The following is a 19,285-nucleotide window of genomic DNA, read 5'->3' as shown; positions in this document are numbered from 1 at the left end:
TTAGTACACAGTCTCCTAGTAATAACATAATCTAATTCCTCGTGGTTATAACAGGGTAACTGTAATCCTATTTGGCAGCTTTCATGCAAAGAATAGGTGTAAAATATTTAATAAATAATATTGTGTGTGGTGATAGGAAATTCAAAGGCATACAGAATTTCATTTACTGAGCCGATTTTAAATGGCTGGCATTATTTTGGAAACGATGTCAGTGAATCGAAGAATTTAATTCGCAATCACCCATTGATTGGAACTGTAACGCTTGATTGAAATATATGTATGCATGGACCTGTAATATCGTCTAAAATTCGAACCATAAACCATAAAGGTTGAACCATGTTTCTGGACCAGACTTAGTGCTTCTCATGTAAGTATTAACTTTGAGTGGTATTTACTCATCAAGATTTAGCCCTACTATACATCTAAATGTAACAAATAATTATACTGTATCTACTTATGTGGACACAATGCACAAGACTGTTGCACATCATTTTTGATTAAATGATCACATTAGATCAGACTTCCACCAAAATTGAATATGTCTAAAATTGAATCAAATATTTTTCTAAAGTAACCAATTTTACCTCAATAGATCATTGTTGGGCCTTTTCATTTATATCTTCTCTCGATTTACCATGTTTTGACACGGAACAGTACTTTTGGCTCTGTTCTTCATTTTATAAGTGGATGAGTAAATCATTAGCTCACAGAGTTTTTTTACAATTTGAAAAGCTTTAATTTTTCATTGATTAAATGCAAAAATGAAATCTGTATATCATACAGGTCCAGCAAAATTGCGAATGATTAATATAGTTTTGTAACAGTTGTGTTCTGTTTTCCGTCTTAAATAACGTTTAATGATTTTAAACAACAACCTCCCCCAGCCTCACGACCCTCCTTTACAAAAAAGTTAGATTCAATTGCTCCTTGCAGAGTTTTAAACAACATTAGAAAAACATATGAGTCTACCAGAATCAAAATCTAAACTGTTATCAATTAAAAATTAAATTTAAAACGAGTTCCTAAGTTTTTCAAATAGAACTGAGGAGTTGATGTTCAACTTAAAAATGGATCGTCTACGTTGAAAGGCGATTAACAAAATTAAGAATCTTAATCAAAGAACTTTCAGATAGAATTCGATGCTCTTTTTTAACGTTGTTTATTAGGTGGATAATTTAACTCGGTTGTACTTATCAACAAAGGATTAAATGCACTTGCATATGTACTGGATGGCTTTAGGTCCTCGTTCATTTATAATATTCAAGCAAAAGATTTGTGTGGGTAAGTTGGATTCACGTCTTTGAATAACTTGAAGAAAATTAAGAAAAAAATACATAGCGCTGTAGATGACACAAGCATGTTTTAATGATTAGTTTTTATTTCCAGAATAGCCTGGCGTTCATAAACATTAAAGGAAGATTTTCTTGTCACGGACGAAAAACCGCATTAAAAAGAGACCAAGATGTCCGACTCAGACAGTGATGATGAATACACTTGGATGGACAGATTGAAACCAATTCAGAGACATTGGGTAAAAGAAAATCACCGATTTGTTCCTACAAAGGCTTCAAAATTTGTTTCTGAAAAAGTCCGAATGCATGACAGGATATTGATAATCGGATCTGCAGGCTCAGGGAAATCTGCCATAGCAAAGAATATCGCCATCAAGTATGCCATGAAGAAGAAAAAAATCTCGTACATCAATGCCATGGACGACCTACAACATCAAATTCCAACCAAGATTGGAACTAATGTAGATATCTTTGTTGTTGACGACCCTATAGGACAATCCCAAATTGATCCTTTGGCTTGTCAATGGTGGAAAGCGCAGAAGGATCAATTGGACCATTTCTTAAGGCTTGGAAATCTTGGAAAAAAGGTTGCACCAAATATGAGGATTTTAGTCACATGCAAATCAGATATTATAAGAAATAACATGTCACTTTTTAAATATTACACAGTTATCGATATCGACGATGATTCACTAGCATTAACAAATGACGAAAAGGAGAATATTTTGAAAAGTCATGTAGATATTTCCAACCTAGATGAAAAGGATAAAGAGATAATCATGGGATCAAACAAAGCATTTCCTATGTTATGTCAGACTCTTGCCTGTAATAAAACTTTTCAAAAGAACGTGAAGACATTTTTTCAAAATCCCTGCGATTCAATCACCGAGGACGTTCTAAATCTGAAAGATGTCGCTAAAGAAAAATACCTGGCGTTGTTTCTGGTTACGATAGGAGATAACTTGATTAAGAAGGACGACTTTCTATCAGATTGTGCATTAAAAAAACAAGATGACAGTATAAACAATGATGACAATGATGATGATGAAAGTGGAATTAACATTACGAACGAGATTCTTCAACACATGTTAAAAGTATTTGGACTTCCAGAAACTACAACTCCACAATCTATTGTATATAGTTTGGAAACCTTAACAGGACCATATCTAAAAGATATAAATGGTGCATTTCAGTTTCAAAATAGCTTGTTATTTCAAACATGTCTCCTGCTGTATTGCAGGCAGGTTCCCGAGATGTTTTTAAAATATTGTGAATCTGCAATGTTTCGAAAATATTGTTATGAGGAAACCGACCAGCATTTCAGCCTAAAGGTATACCTTGAGGGCAGTTTTATCGAACACTATGTAAAGAGAATAGCAAGTGACATTTTTGATGGAACATTTCTTGACGTGTTCTTGAGCCCTTGGACAAGTGATGAAAGAATGATAAAGGTTATGGAGAATATGATAGACAGCAAAAGGGCAGAGGAAATAATGGAGTTGGCATTGATTCCAGAACTGTCTAAAGAAGAGATTGGGCTGAAAGTATGGAGAAAGAAGGAAAGGAAAAATCTGAGAGGGTTTTCGAAATTAGATCTCATCACATATGGAAAGAGAATTTCTCCAATAATTTTGTCTTTGCTTTTTAACCATGACAGAATATTTTCTGCTATGTTTGAAAAGCTTCAGTCTTTTACACCTAGTATCATCAAACTCAAAAACGAACCGTTGTTGGGCGCCATTTGTGCAAATGGCAAAAAAGAACTGGCCTCTAAAATATTTGAGTATTTCGGGAAAGACCAGCTAAATTATATGTGGAATGAAGAGGATAAAATACATTCTCTTCACATTGCTGCAAATTTCCATCATAACGAAATTTTGCAATGCATATTAGATGAAAATCAAAACGTCAATTTTACCACTGTTTTGAATGAAACACCTCTCTTTCTAGCAATTTCCAGTGAGATACATGACCTTTTCAGTTTGCCTACAAAATTAAGCACAGAGAAAAATGAAGATGGATTGTTGAAAACTCTTAAGGAACTCATTGAAAGGGGTGCAAATATTAATACTTATCCAGATTTCACTCAACCTCCTTTAGCTCTTGCTTGCAACAAAACCGATATCAGACCCTTTCAACTGCTTCTTGAAAATGGAGCAGATCTTGATGAGGACTCTAAATACAGCGCTTTGCAATTCGCTTCTAAGCTTGGGCATACTGAAATTGTGAAAACTTTGTTGGAAAAAGGCGCCGATATCAAAGTTTATCCGGGTAGAAAATACACTCCTTTGTATTATGCAGCACGGGAAGGCCATCATGACATTGTTGAGATTCTCTTATCCAAGGGAGTAAACAAAGAGTTGGAGACTCTATCTTATAATTCCCCCTTTTATCTTGCCTGTAAAGATGGTCATGAAAAAGTTGTTAAACTGTTTTTGAAATACACCAAGGAAAAAATGAAGACGTCATATGGAGTGGAAGTGCTCCCCTTGCTTCTCGGTGCAATCGAATCTTGCAACAAAGAAATTGTAAATTTGCTTCTTGAAAATGGTGCTAACGTGAACACAAAGGAAAAGTGGACTATGGAAAATCCACTTTACGTGGCATCTGGTGTAGGAAATCGAGATATTATGAAATTGTTGATAGAAAAAAAAGCTGATGTGGAACTAGCTGCAAAGAAAGGATTTACACCACTTATCAACGCATGTAGAAATGGCTGCACCCAAGCTGTGCAATGTTTGCTAGAAAATGGCGCAAGTATTAACAAACCTGATGATCACAGTTGTACACCACTTCTGCATGCCTCAATGAATGGACATTTGGACACTGTGAAACTTTTACTTGGAAGTAAAGCGGATATGAATTTACATTCAGATGGGGGAAACAGTCCATTATATATTGCGTCTTTCTGGGGACAACCAGAAGTCGTGAAAGAATTGATACGATACGGCGCCGTTGTTGACATTGAAAACGACGACTCTCAAACACCACTTTCCGCCGCTGTCTTCAATGGTCATCTCAATGTGGTTGAAGCCCTTGTTCAAAATGGCGCTAAAGTGAACCAAAAAGTGGACGGCGACGATGCACCACTCCTGATTGCAGCAAGACAAGATCTGAACGATGTTATTAGTATTCTTTTGAAAAATGGTGCTGATGTGAACTTTAAAGACTGTGAAAAAGAAAATGCACTCCATCATGCCTGTCAAACGGGAAGTAATGATGTTATTGAAACTCTTCTTGATTCTGGAATTGACATAAACGACCTCCAGATTGAAGGATACTCTGCATTATACTTGGCATTAATGACACACAATAGAAGGACAGCTCTGATTTTATTAGCACATGATCCAAACGTAAGAATAATAGCTGATGGTAAGAATCTTGTTTCTCTTGCCTGTGAGGCTGGTTTTCTTGATGTGGTAAATAAACTTGTAAGCAAAGATGCTGAGGTTAATCCGGAAAGCGATGGAAGACCATTGTCTCCCGACCCATTGAGCATAGCAGCAGAAAATGGTGAGCTAGAAATTGCAAAAACCTTGATTCAACACAACGCCAACGTAAATGGTACGAATTCTGACGGCGAAACTCCCCTTTTCTATGCTACAAAAGGGAGTCATTGTAATATTATGAAATTACTGATTGATTATAAAACAAAAATTGATATTCAGAATAAATATGGAAATACGTGCTTGCATTTGAGTGTTCAAAATCCATCTAGTGATGACGTTATGCTGTTTTTGCTAAAGAATGGTGCAGATGTTAACGTCTGCAATGAAGATGGAGTGACCGCTTTGATGGTGGCTACTGAAGAAACACAGAACATCCGTGATAAACGAATAAGCGCTCTCATTGAACACGGTGCAGATGTTAATGCACAGGATAAGTTTGGAAAAACTGCTCTTCATCGAGCTACAGAAAATTTTCACTTGAATGTGATAAATATTTTACTTAGTAATGGTGCTGATGTGAATTTAACCGACAAAGAAGGGGTTTGTCCACTCTCCTTTTTGCCTTGTCAGATCAAGGAAGAGATGTATACACGCTTTAAACTTGATCCAGTGGAGAATGTCGAAAGAAAAGGATTTCACAAGGATGGAAATGTTCTTGAAGAAGATTCTGATACGACTAATCAGGAATCTTCGGAGTTGGATAACAATCAAGAACCTTCAGTAGTGTCTGAACAAAAAATTGTGATGGTTAAATTTAATCCTCTAGGCCCAGCGCTACCAAGAAAACGAAGTCCATACAAAATACCTGTTCGGCGATGATTAAAAAGATTAAACGTTTATATTTCAACACTAGGAATCCGTATGAAAGTAACGCATGAAGACAGTATACACCCGGTAATGCTGATAAAAGTGCCAATGCCTTGCAAGAATATTTGCAAATGTCTTTAAAAAAATTGTGAAATTTATAAACTTAGTTGGCAGATGACAATAATTTTTTTTTTAATTCAATTCAATTTTAAATTAAAAAAAAATGTGTTATATGATTTATTTCTTTTTTTTCTAATTTAAGGTTAAAATAAGAGGTTTTATATTATTTTATATGCAACCGCAAGATACCTGATACCGTAAATATGGAAATTTTTACGTCGTTATATTTTTGCGAATTTGGGTCAAAAAGCTGCTGATTAATTTTTACGCTTTAAATTTTTGCGAATTTTTTTTTTGTCAGTGGCGCTAAAAATAAAAATAACTGAAGATTTTCAAACAAGTTATTGTTTCAAATTAGTATGCACAGTTAGAATACCACCAATTTACTTGTAACGTGGCAAGAAATTACAGAATCGCTCCGAAACAATTTTGATAAAATACATGTCAAGGGAATTACACCGAAAATAACTTCTTCATTGATTATAACAAACATTTTAGAGGTTGTGTGTGTCTTTTAACCTAAAATATAATCCAAATAAATTTTAAAATATATAATTATTTTTCTCAACGATTGGTTTTTTTCTTACTAAAAATTTGCACGCCGTGTTTACATTTGGAAATCTCTAGTAAATGCAGTTCGAGTTATCTCCCATGTTGACATGCATCAGTGCTTACCGACGCCTATTCTCCATGTTCTATGAGTTAAAAAAAGACACGAGGTCTGTTGATTTTTTTTTAAGAAAAATATTTTTGCGAATTCAGTGCACGCGCAAATTTGCTAAAAATTTATCTACAGTAAAAAAAAAAATTCCAGATTTACGGTAGTTACAGTGACATGAAAAAAAAACAATAGTCCAACTCCTATTTGCTCTGGTATATTCCCCAAGTTTCTTGCTTTTTTATGACGTGCGAATATTCAAACTACTTTTGAATTCACCAAACAAGAAGACATTTGAAAATGAGTGTTACTCTCTTTTCTGAGGAAAGAAAAAAGAAACATAACAATTTTAAAGCACATTTCCTCTAAAACATTCTAGAAAAAATCACTTTAAGATCAATGATTAATTATCTTTGGAAACCCAAAAAAGAAATATGACATGTATATACCTTATTTCTGTAAAAAACAAAAACAATTTGCATCTTATATATTTGATGTTCAGAAGTATTCTTTTTTCATTACGTCAATTTTTTTTTATTCTATTATTTATGACGTCAGATTCTTCGGTTCAGGTGGGGTGCTATTGAGATTTTAATAAAGCACATAAAATCTTTGAAAACTATAATCATTCAATGAGGAATCTAGAAGCAAATCTTGCTCATGTGACAGATAAGACTCATAAGCCTCATGTTTCTTTTGCTGTATTCTGATAGCAGAATACTCTGATGGTAATTATTTCCTAGTAAGTCCAATCAAAGACCATGAATCAAAAAACAAACATAATCTTAAGACATTTATGTTCAAACATTTTAATAAGTCACTACTGATTCAAATAATCTTTTCCTATAACTGTTCATTAATTTGAAGAATTTTTCTGTCCCCATGCACTTCACTTCCATTTATGTGTGTGTGTGTGTGTGTGTGTGTGTGAGAGGCAGAGTGTGTGTGTCTGTGTTACACTAATGGTTCATGAAGAATAAATAAAAGAATTAATTGAAAGTTCAAATACATACACATGATTTTCTTTCAAAGAGTTTAAAACTTATACAAGTGCCGTAATACTCAAACTGAAGTAAACTTTAAACTTTAAATGAATTGAACATTTAATCTTCAAAGTCCTTCTTAACCTGATCAACCGGAAGCATACAATTTAATTTGTTTTAAAATTTCCCTCATAAACGTCTGTAGTATTGTCGCTTGAAACAAAAAAAAATGTTGAATCTAAAGTATGCAAAGCGCTAGTTTCATATATAATGAAAATGTATGTAATACGAGGGTTGTCCCGTAAAATCGTGGACAAAGCGTTTTTCTCGAAAAGTAATAGGCGCACTAAGCTGAAAATTTCAGTAAATGTTTATTTATCATATTTAAGTGCATGATAATTTTTTTGATAAAATATACGCAAAAATAAAGATTTTATTATGCTTGAATGTGCACGGGGTATTGTCGTACGGCGCACGGTAAAAAAACCAAGGTTTTATTAAAGAATACAAAAGTTTAAAATCAAAATAAAAGTTTTAAATACATAAGATATGGATTAAAATTATCCTAATTCAATTCCACAATCAATTTTGTAGTCTTTGTAAAAATTTTTAGCCATTTGGTTAATTTTTGGCAATTTCTCGAGCATTCGAAATGAGAAAGTGGTAAACACAACACACGAAAAATGGCGACGTTTTATGACGTTACGGCGCACCGGAGAGCAGTTCAATTTTAATTCGATGTTGTAATGACACTTTTAGAGACTTGAAATGACCACAGAAGAAAAAAGAGTATAAAAATATCACCATATCTTAAGTATACAAATGAAATAGGAGTTTTTTTTTAACGAAGTCTTTTTTGATCCTGTCCCTGGGGAGTAAAAAAACATACGGACAAACATCTTATGTAATAGCAAAAGAAGCTGTCACAGTAGACCGCCGATATGAGATTTTAATTAGTTGAATGATGGTGAGAAAATTGTCCGTATTACTAATAAATCTTCAGAAGATCGCATGAGGGTGCCAATTGGTTCTTCGACTGTTTATGGAGACTAAAGAATGTGTATCAATGAAATTCCTATATTTAAGTCGGACTCATCCAACGTCATTGTCAGCAAAGATAAAACGTGACGCTGTTTTAGACACTTTGACGTGATAATCCATGCGCCGTAAGGTGATACAATACATGGCATAAAATCTCATAATTTGTTTATTTATGCATATATTTATCTGTAATTTGCTGTGTATATTGCTAAAATATGTACTAAATAATAGTGAAAATTTCAGAACGCAGTGATGTTTATTTTTCAAACTAGACAACTTGTCCACGATATTACGGGACAACCCTCGTATATACATGCAAAAAAAATGTATGTAATGTAGTTAAATACATGTTTACAAAAAGAATCAATCTTGCTGTAGATTTAAAACGGTCTATTTAAAATGTGTATTAGAAACGGACAGGTCACCAATAACACTAAAACGATACGAATAGGTTTGACCACTGTGCATAAATGATTTACCTTTGAAAACATTGTCTGGACGTGAGTTCATTGCACATGTAAGTAATCAATCACATGTTTATATTACCTCATTTTATCAACAAAACCTTATTATCTGTGCATAAAGTTCAAGTAAAAGCGTTTTGCAGCTTTTTTGAGCGTATATAAGATGTATTAAAATGACGATCATTATTTTGAAATACTATATGCAATGCTAATAATTGGCAAGAGATGGAAAGGTAAATTATTAAAAAGACTAGCTAAATATTAAAACCGTTTTGTTTTATGTATTCATTGTTTATTGTTTAACACCCCTCTCGAGAATTTTCACTCTTTTGGCAACGTATCCACTTGCTGGTGAAAAGCTGCAAACTTATACATTTTCTCGGCATTCATTCAGCCATTGAGCAGTAGGGGATATTTATCGTGCCAACACAAATTGTGTGTTACACGACCTCGTTTTATACCGTCTCATTTGAAAGAACGGTCTCCACGTCTCATAGTGGTTTCGACCCAACTACGTAAGAATCAGCTCCATTCCCCACGACTCTAGAGCAGAGGCTCTAACCATTGCATACCACGAGCAAACAAGATGGAATGTAAAACATACTCTAGTCTCCGTCACGCATGTTCAGAGACATTCTTTTGAAAAGGAGGCGAAACCAAAATATATATGTACGTACGCATGCACAGTACATAAATAATGTTTAGCATAGAATTATTGATTGTTTTGTGTTTGAGACTTCATTAGTACCAGACATTTTAGTGGCAAAAGTCATTTCTTACGAGGGGCGTTCAATAAATAATGTCATCAGCTCCATGACATACAACATAGAAATCATATGACATTAAGCTTGACTTTTTCTCATTATTGAATCTTTAATGAAATGATAACAGTATATGTGACCACTTTTCATCGCATAATTTCATTGTGGGAAGCTGGAAAACAAGGGCTACTCGAGACACTGCATTAAAAATGAATTGTCAAGAATCAGTAAATTAGAGTGAAAATAAAAGCTTCATTAAAGCTGCTGTAAAACTTGTTAAAAATTGAATGTGTCATTAAAGCTGCTGTAAAACTTGTTAATTTCCGAAAAATATATTAACTGAAATATGTGAAATTTACAGCAACTTATGTCTGTTTCATACACACATGAACAGGTGGATTTCAATTAACACAAATTATATAATGGTCATCAAAAATGGGTACCCTCCTTGTCAACAAGGACATACAACAACCAATGTATACTAGCGATAATTCAACAAATTATCACAGATTATGTTTTATTGACTTTAAGTTACATAGCAAATTTGATAGACATCATATCGGGGGTAGTTCACACTGTTTTAAAGAAACATTTGATTGTAAAAAAGTTTAATACTCAAATGTCACCCTATATTTATAAATATGAGTGAAAACGAGAGCGTGTAGAAAATCTAAGCAATTATTTTTAAAAAATCAAAAAATGTTCTTATTCACATTTTTCTGAAATTCAAACAGATCATGAAACTTGAATCCATTTTGCGTTAAACCCTCAAAACAAATTTAGAATAAGATGTACTTGACAAAATTGCAAAGGCCTAAGAATAGCAAAAAATTGCAAGAACACAAAAACAGTTTTATACGCCATTTTCTTAAATATTAGCGGTCTTGTTGTTCAAATACAGATATAGGGAGGCAGTTCAATTTCTGGAAGAGTTTAGTAAGCAAAATATTTGCCAAAAATTTGAAAGGTTTATAAGAGGAAGGAAACAGAATGAGGAATTCACTACATTAAAATTTCTTCCTGACAGCGTCCAAACCCACATTCCATGAAGAGTAAAGGAGTTTTGGGATAAACAGAAAGTTAATGTTTTGTCAAATAAACAATATTCGCCAGATCTTTCAATCTTTGACTTGTTTCATTTCCCAAACTTAGGAAAACACCTTTCAGAAAGAAAAAAACAAGCACAGCATATCATAGGATCTGCCATTTTCCAGTATACGAAGGGTCATACTCAAAACTGTGTTCTAAAAACAATTAGAAATTGAATAAAAATGTCACGGACATGTCTTTTAATTAAAAGAGAATACTTTAGTTAAATCATTAAGACAAAATCATAGAAAAGCAATTTTTGTTTCTTTCCGAGCCCTGATGACATTATTTATTGAACGCCCCTCGTTGGTATCATTTTTTAAAATTGTCTCTTGACTAAAGAGATTGACTTTCATGTGAGAAACTTGAACCTGTCGTACAAGGGAATCAGTGGGGGGGGGGGGGGTATTTTATTTTGTAAGTTTGCTTTACTTTATATATCTTTCTCTTAATCCTCTTTTCGTACGATTGCTTTCATTATTTTTCTATTTTGACTTCCTCAGGCATGATTTAAAATGGCAATATACTAGCTACTTCGAAGCAGAAAACGAGTACTTCATTTAAATTAATTAACTAGACGCTCTCGGGAGTTTTGTTACATTCATCTAATTAATCTTCTTTATTTCAGGGAAGGAAGACTACATAAACGCTAAATAAAGACAATATAAATAATTCGAACAGCAACTCCAAAATGCCACGGTGCGGATGTGGCCATTATATGTCGTCTGCCGATTCAGACACAGAAGAAGCAGAAGACAGATCGAAGTCACGGTGGTTGAATCCTTGGTATGATGATGACCGAAAGTTTGTACAAACCAGAGCCTCGAGACTGGTAGAATCTAAATTACATCTTAATAAACTTGTTTTGCTGGGAGAAGCAGGGTGTGGAAAAACAGCTATTGCTAAACACATTGCTCTGAATTACCGGAAGAATGATTGGAGAATTGTAGAAGTAAAGAATCTACACGATGTCAAGAGAGCACCGGTGAAAAAAGTGTCCGTTCTGTTTTTAATTAATGATCCTATTGGAAAAAGTGATCTGGATGAAAAGTCTCTTAGGATGTGGTATTTACAAAGGAAGATATTCGACGGGTATTTTTCGAGAAATAAAGAAGAAACCAGCGTAAAGCCTCCAAAAATAATTGTGACTTGCAGGTCAAATCTCCCCAGAAAAGAAATGGAATTCCTCATGAATGGGTTTACCATTATCAATCTGGACGGAGATGATGCAAGGTTGACTGACAGAGAAAAAGAAGACATTCTCAAGATGCACATTGATTGTTCTAATCTTAAAGATAGTGAAGTCAGTCAGCTTATTAAAACGGAAAAATCATTTCCTTTAATCTCCAGTATAGTTTCTACAAACGAATTCTTTCAGAAAGATGTACTTACATTTTTCAAAGAACCTTTTACGCAACTGAAAAGAGAGATTCTATCGTTGAAAGAAAATTCCAAAGAGAAATATCTGTGTCTCTTCTTGTTGGTGTTACATGGAAATGAATTACATAAGGACAGCTTTGAGGATAAAGAACAAGATGATGAAAATCTGGAAAAGGAAGATGACAAAGAAGGTTCCAACATTGAAAAAATGGATAACGAAAACTTATCTGAAGAGGAAAATGACGATGATGATAGCGAAAAATCTAACGAAGATGAAGAATGTAGCGATAATGATGAAGAAAAATATAAAGATGAAGAAGAGGATGATGATAACGAAAATGATGATGATGATGATGATGAAGATGATGAAGATGACGACGATGATGATGACGACGATGATGATGATGATGACGATGAGGATTTAGATTCTATTAATGTCATGATGCTTAATGATCTATTAAAAACATTTAATCTTCCTCAGAGCACTTCCAGGATTGCCCTTTTTCAATGTTTAAAGTCTCTCCGGGGTCATTATTTTGTACGAAGAGTCATCAAGATTTTCAAAATAACAGATGACTCTTTTCTGCTTGCCTTGACCAGGATATTTTGTGATGATATTCCAGAGAAGTTTCTGAAATATTGCAAAAACAGTTTCTTTTGCACATTAACCACTTGTTCAATCAAAGAAAATGAAGTCTTTCAAAACATTCAACTTGAAGACCGTTTTATTGATCCTTTCATTGAAAGAATCGAGGAAGATATTGTGAATGGTACATACTTGGATATATTTCTTAGTCCTTGGATCCAGGAAGAAAGAGTCTTGACAAAGCTAAAATTGCGCTTAAAGAATAAATCTAAAGATGACTTGGAAAAAATACTCTTACATTCCAAACTGGATGAAGACGATAATTTTCCGGAACCGGGGTCAGTTCTGCAGAAGAAATTACGGGGGTTTTCAAGACTTGACTTGATTCCTCTGTGCCACGACATATCACCTATTATCCTTGCGCTTGTCTTAAACATGGATAATTTATTTTTTGCCATATTCTCACTGGTGAAGGAAACTAGGACCTTCTCCGAATATCTTAAGAATTCCTCATTGAAAAGTGCCTGTTGTATCAATGGGAGAATCGATTTTGTCGCACAAGTTATAGATATTAAAGACTTCAAAAATGCATGCTGGAGCAAACAGGAGAAATTATACTCAGTTCATATTGCTGCAAATTTCCTCCAGACTGACATTTTATCACTTATTCTAAACGATGAATGTGATGTAAACATGGTTACGAACAACAATGAATCGCCTCTTTTCTTGGCAGCAGCAGCTGACAGAAACACTCTCCAGAACATACCCTGGGCATGTTGTAAGGAGTTCGATATATTTGATGAAAAGTTTGACGAAATTTTGGAGGAAAAGCGTTTGCACACACTATCTCTTCTTGTTCAAAAAGGATCAGATGTAAATATTCATCCCGTTCAATTTCCCTCAGCTCTTGCTTATAGCTGTCAAAGAAAGAACATAGACATTGTTAGGATTTTGCTCGAGAGTGGTGCCAATGTAAATGACACTGGCGAGGACAAACTGTCTGCTTTACATTTTGCTTCAAAGGTTGGCAGCCTAGATATAGTTACGTTACTGTTGGAGAAGGGTGCAGATGTTAATATGAAAAGCGCAGAGGGACTTTCGTCATTATATTTTGCATCATTAAAAGGAAATGAGGCTATAGTCGAACTATTACTCACCAAAGGAACAGGCGATGAACTCAAAGAAAAGACGGGATACACTCCTTTCTTCGTTGCTTGTAAGAGAGGCCATACAAACATTGTGAAAATGTTTCTTCAGCACACTCCATGCATAGATTGCAGATTATCAACTGGTACCACAGCAGTATTTGCAGCTGTTGACAATGGTCATGAAAAAATTGTGGAGATGCTTATAGGTAATGGCGCAGATGTGAATGTAGTTCGAAAGAATAAAATGATAAGTCCTTTATATTCTGCAGCCGCTCATGGATATGCCTCGATATTAGAAACATTATTAAACTGTCGTTTGGACAGTAATCTAAAAACTAAAGGGGGAGATACTCCATTAATTGTTGCATCTCAAAATGGTCACTACTCTACTGTCCAATCACTACTGAAGAGTAAAGCAAATGTAAATCAAGTCAACAATTTTTCGAAAGCCCCACTGCACTTTGCAGCGGAAAAAGATCATCTTGATATAGTGTCATTACTACTGGCAAACAATGCAGACGTCGATTTATCTACAAAAAAAGGGTTCACTCCGTTGATGCGGGCCTCAGCCTGTGGGCATAAAAATATTGTGCAGGAACTTCTAAATCATGGCGCTGATGTAAATATGACTAACAAGCAGGGGGCCTCTGCTCTTTTTGTTGCTTCAGAGCATGGACATCTCGAAGCTGTAAAAATTCTTTTAGCAAACAAAGCTGACGTAAATTCATGTACCCAATATGGAAAGAGCCCGCTGTTTGTTGCCTCAGAATTCGGTCATCATGAAATTGTACAAGAATTGTTGTGTCACGATGCTGAAGTTAAGGAAAATGACTCAAGAAATCTCCTTGAAGCCCCTTCATATTCTGGATACGTAAAAACTGTTGCATTGCTTGCAGAAAATGGGGCAAAAGTCAACGAAAAAGATAACGAAGGACGCACTCCTCTTATGAATGCATCAAGGAGAGGATTCACAGATGTTGTTAAAATTTTGCTGAAGAATGGAGCTGATATCAACATATGCGATGATGAGGAAGAAGAAAATGCTTTAGATATGGCATGTTCTAGGGGTCATTCAGATATCGTCAGTCTTTTACTGGATCATGGTATGGATATCAATAACAACAGTGATGACGAGAGTTACACACCTTTAATGCATGCTTTGGAAGGCAGCCATCTTTCAACAGCCTTACTACTGTTGGATCGTGGCGCTGATGTACACACTAAAGTTAATGGTATAACAGCTCTCTATTTTGCATGTTCTGCCGGATTCAAAGAAGTCGTAGACATCCTTCTAGAGCGCAAAGCGGAAGTCAACCCGAAGGAGCCTGATGGTTCTTTAGCTGCCTCTCCCCTTTTTGCTGCTATTACTGAGGGTCATTATCAAATCGTTAAAGTTCTCTTACAAAATGGTGCCGATATAAACAATTACAAGTCAGGTTACATTGATCAGACTTTGTTGATAACAGCCGTTGAAAAAGATCAAGTTGGCATGGTAAAGCTACTTTTGGAATATGGAGCCAATGTCAATGCAGAAGATAACCATGGTAATACAGCTCTGCATGCGAGTGCTTATTATAATTGTAATGCTGACTGCATGTCAGTTTTACTGAATAACGAGGCTGATCCGAATGTTTACAATAAAAATGGAACAACTCCTATGATGATGACCCTTCAGAAATATTCTGTTGCGAAGGAGTGCATAAAGGCACTGGTTGATCACGGTGCAGACGTCAATGCGTGTGATAGGTATGGAGATTATACTTTACATCACGCTGCTATGTGGGAGGACGCACATATCGCATTACCTCTCCTTCTTGACCACGGTGCTGACGTAAATATACGAAGCGAAAGTGGACAAACGGCACTTCATGAGTCATGCCTTATTGGCTGTTTAAAGGCTGTTAAAATACTTCTTAAATATGGTGCAGACGTATCTATTTGCTCGGAAAATGGCCTCACTGCACTAGACATTGCTAAAAAGAAGAGATATAAGAATATCATAAAAATTCTTTCTGAAAAACTTGGCGAGAGTGGAGTGGAAAAGAAAGGGTCGATTCCTACTTCATCGTCGAAGGGTTACTCGCCGACTTTACGCAGAGATGTTGTGCTCGCACGAAGGAATCCACTAGGGCCTGCTCTACCAAGAAATCATGGTTTAGTGAAATTAAAGAAGACCTGGCGATAAAATTATGAAAAACAAGAAGAATAGGATGGAAGACGTATAAGATAAAAGATAAAAAAGACAAGTAGAGCACTGTTACAGTATTACATACATGATTAATTAATTTTTTGAAGTGTTAAGAAATATAATGAAGAAGTTGATCAATTAAAAGGAACTTTTGACATATATGTTCAAAAGCGAATTGTGTGAATATACGGAGCTAATTAAATTACTGTGTACATTGAGTTGTCTTATATAAAAATCACCTAGCCCCTAATAAATGGTTAAACCTTAAAAAAACGTTTTAAAGGTGACCAAACACCATGAGTTTAGTAAGCATATTTTAACTCTTTAAGTCTTCATAATATCAACCGACAATAGAAAAACTCAGTGGGAAAAACGTTCCTCCTTCTTCATTTAATGAAATATATTTTAAAAATCTTTGATAATATGCCTTCGACAAATTGTATGCTTTGCCTGCGCTTCTCTTTATTGAATAAGCTGTCAATGCTATTTCTACATGATTGCACGTTGATTAGTACAAGAATGTATGGTCGATCCTGACAACTGCTGATTTATATTATGCATGACTTGGTTTTAAACATGTTTAAATTCATTATTTAATAAAACCAAATGAAGATGTTAATCAGATAAGAGTGACAGCTATTTTTAAGTATATTAAAAGAGGAATGAAATAACACCTTGAAGAATAATGTGACGACAATATATCAATAATATAGTCATATTGATATTAATATTTCCATTAATTCTTATTTAGAGTGAAAAAGGATTATTTGTACAATTGGATTCATTTTGGCATTGATAGCACATTGTTATGAAGCACACTTTTATCCTAAGCAGGTGTTAACAGTCCTGCTTAAAAAATAATGGGAAAGGGGGGGGGCAAAATATAATAATAAATTTGAAATAAGTAATGAAAGAGCCCAACCCTAAAAAAATTCTAACGAATAGTTAAAAAAATCTAATAGAAATAACAAAATCTGGCTTTAGGATTTGTTTAGTATAGAGAAATAAAAAATATTTGCCATACATAGAAAATTCAAAAATTAAAGGGGTTTAATCAAATCATCAGAAAGAGTATGCATCAATGAAAAAAATAACTTCTGAATAAAATAGATATGAGCAACCGTCTTAATCAAGAAAGATGTGTGCAATTGTATGGCGCGTAAAAGACACGGTGGAGTACCAGAAATTGGATATGAATGAGCAATTATGTAAAATAAAAGGGCGTGGCAATGGTATAAATCAGAACAGGCTAAGCAAGCAGTTGTATAAATAAGGAAATATATGTACAATGGAAGTAATGAAGTATATATAAGAAGGATTATATGAATCAGGATAAAGATTAGTAATGGTATGGACCAAGAATGCTGTGGGTAATTGCATAAATCAAAAAGGTATAGGCAATTGTGTGATTCAGGAAAGATAGAGGAGTTTACAAGTAAATAAATAAGAATAAATATGGGCAATTACATGTATGTGGATCAGAATGATTATGGCATGGATTTTCTTATAAAGCTAACATTTTTAACTTAGTTAATCCCATTTCCCTCGTTTCTTTTCTGTATATTTGATAAATAAACTCAAAATAATCGTTGATACACAGGATGGATACTTAATTCGAAGATAATATTAAGTTAATATATATTTTTTATAAGTTTCAACGAATTAAAGCTATTGAGAGAGAAAAAAATCAAAAAATTATGCAGAGTCTCAGGCACATCAAAGCTTTAATAAAGTTCTATTTAAGAATAAATTCAAACAAAAAATTCAAACATACCCCCTCCATTTAAATAGTGACATATCCATGACCCCTTTGGTCATAGGAAGATCCATAATTGATATTAAAGTGCTACATGGGAAGGTATTATTTTTAATCAAAATGATCACAATTTGTTGTTAAGATAAGGATACATATTTAAAATTTAAATCTGTTGAAATCGTTAAGTTTTTAGTGTTAAACAGGTCCAGTCCAAAGACTATTTCTACTTACGTAGCTATTAATAGCTACGTAGGTATTAAAACCTACCCAAAGTAGCTATTTTTACCTACTTTTTGTATTATCTACATTTTGTGGCCAAAAGACTGAACGGCGCAACATGGTGAATACCATTTTTTTTTTTACAGTCACACTAATGGTGAATACGACAAAATTTTACATTTATTTAGTTTAAATGCAAAATTTCTTGATCAAATTTTTGTCATATTCATCATCAGTGTGTCTGTATCAAGAAAATCAGTGTTCACCATGTTGCGCCGTTCCTGCATTTGACCACAAAATGCAAGTAAAGCAGAAAGTAGGTAAAAATAGCTACTTTGATGTTTTTCATCCCTATTGTTAATCCATTATTTATACACTGAATTGACGACGGATTTTTCCGTAATTTCCTGATCATGACAAGGAGCACACGGCGAGTGTGACCGGTCGGCAGGGTATGTTCACTCATCCATGGCACCTGATCCCACCTCTGATTTTCGGGGGTCCCTGTTTGCTCTGCTCTTATTTTATATTGTTTTATGGACGTTGAGATTGAATACTGTACGTTATCTCCATATCCTTTTTTTGGATAGGTGTAAATACCTACATAGCTATTAAAAGCTACGTAGATAGAATTATACTTTGGACTGGACCTGTTAAAGAGGAATATGAAATATGTGAGTGCTACAGAACCCAAGTTTGTAAAGATAACCTAGAAGATTTGAAGAGTAAAATTCAGTAGGTGATAACTATTGAACTTTCTAATTTAGAATTTTCTGATTATGTAGGGCAATGCTTTCTTTTTATCATAATGATAATAAAGGTTCATATATGAAAGCCGACAATTTTTGCTGACGTGAAAGATATATCTTACATTATTCATTTAAATGTCCTAAGATCCAAACATAGAATAGAATTTAAATGCTCATTTATATTTGTGTATTGTAAACACTCAGGTTGCCATTAGCAGATGAAAATATTATGGATATTAAGTATCCCAATGTATTTTTTCGACACATAAATATTTAATTTTAAACCTGCAATCTGGCATTTTTGTACTTTTTTAAGGTGTTTCTGGGTATTTTCAGACAAGTGGTTATTTGAAACGTAAGTACTTTTATAACTTACAATTTGACATTTTTAGTACTTTTTAAAATAATTTTTAATCTTTTCTTATTTTCACATTTATTGCAATTACAAAACAAGACACTACTGTTTTCATGATGTGCTTCAAAACTGCTTTCATATATAATTGTGCATATAGACATCGAAATCAGAATGTAATACAAGTGTATAGTACTAGTAAACGGTATTATAAAGCAGATTATTGGATAAAATATTGCAGAA

The 19,285-nt window shown here is 34.1% G+C and overlaps 3 protein-coding genes across 3 annotated transcripts in view; all 3 read left to right on the top strand.

Moving 5' to 3' along the window:
• Nucleotides 1-19,285, top strand: part of LOC134246897 (uncharacterized) — a 211,539-nt gene that overhangs the window by 82,369 nt on the left and 109,885 nt on the right. The window lies entirely within an intron of this gene.
• On the top strand, nt 1,440-5,649 carry LOC134246896 (uncharacterized). Its single transcript, XM_062729245.1, has one exon. The coding sequence runs from the start codon at nt 1,463-1,465 to the stop codon at nt 5,558-5,560; it is 4,098 nt and encodes a 1,365-aa protein (XP_062585229.1). The 5' UTR covers nt 1,440-1,462; the 3' UTR covers nt 5,561-5,649.
• On the top strand, nt 11,356-15,963 carry LOC134246895 (ankyrin-3-like). Its single transcript, XM_062729244.1, has one exon. The coding sequence runs from the start codon at nt 11,356-11,358 to the stop codon at nt 15,961-15,963; it is 4,608 nt and encodes a 1,535-aa protein (XP_062585228.1).

Source organism: Saccostrea cucullata, unplaced genomic scaffold, assembly GCF_032062105.1.
Source record: "Saccostrea cucullata isolate Sc308-1 unplaced genomic scaffold, CSIRO_AGI_Scuc_v1 ctg111, whole genome shotgun sequence".
NCBI classification, from domain to species: domain Eukaryota; kingdom Metazoa; phylum Mollusca; class Bivalvia; order Ostreida; family Ostreidae; genus Saccostrea; species Saccostrea cuccullata.
This window is presented reverse-complemented; position numbering and strand designations above follow the sequence as displayed.

What these genes read in the sequence shown, in the direction of transcription:
- LOC134246896 (XM_062729245.1), top strand. Translation starts at nt 1,463, where the DNA reads ATGTCCGACTCAGACAGTGATGATGAATACACTTGGATGGACAGATTG.
- LOC134246895 (XM_062729244.1), top strand. Translation starts at nt 11,356, where the DNA reads ATGCCACGGTGCGGATGTGGCCATTATATGTCGTCTGCCGATTCAGAC.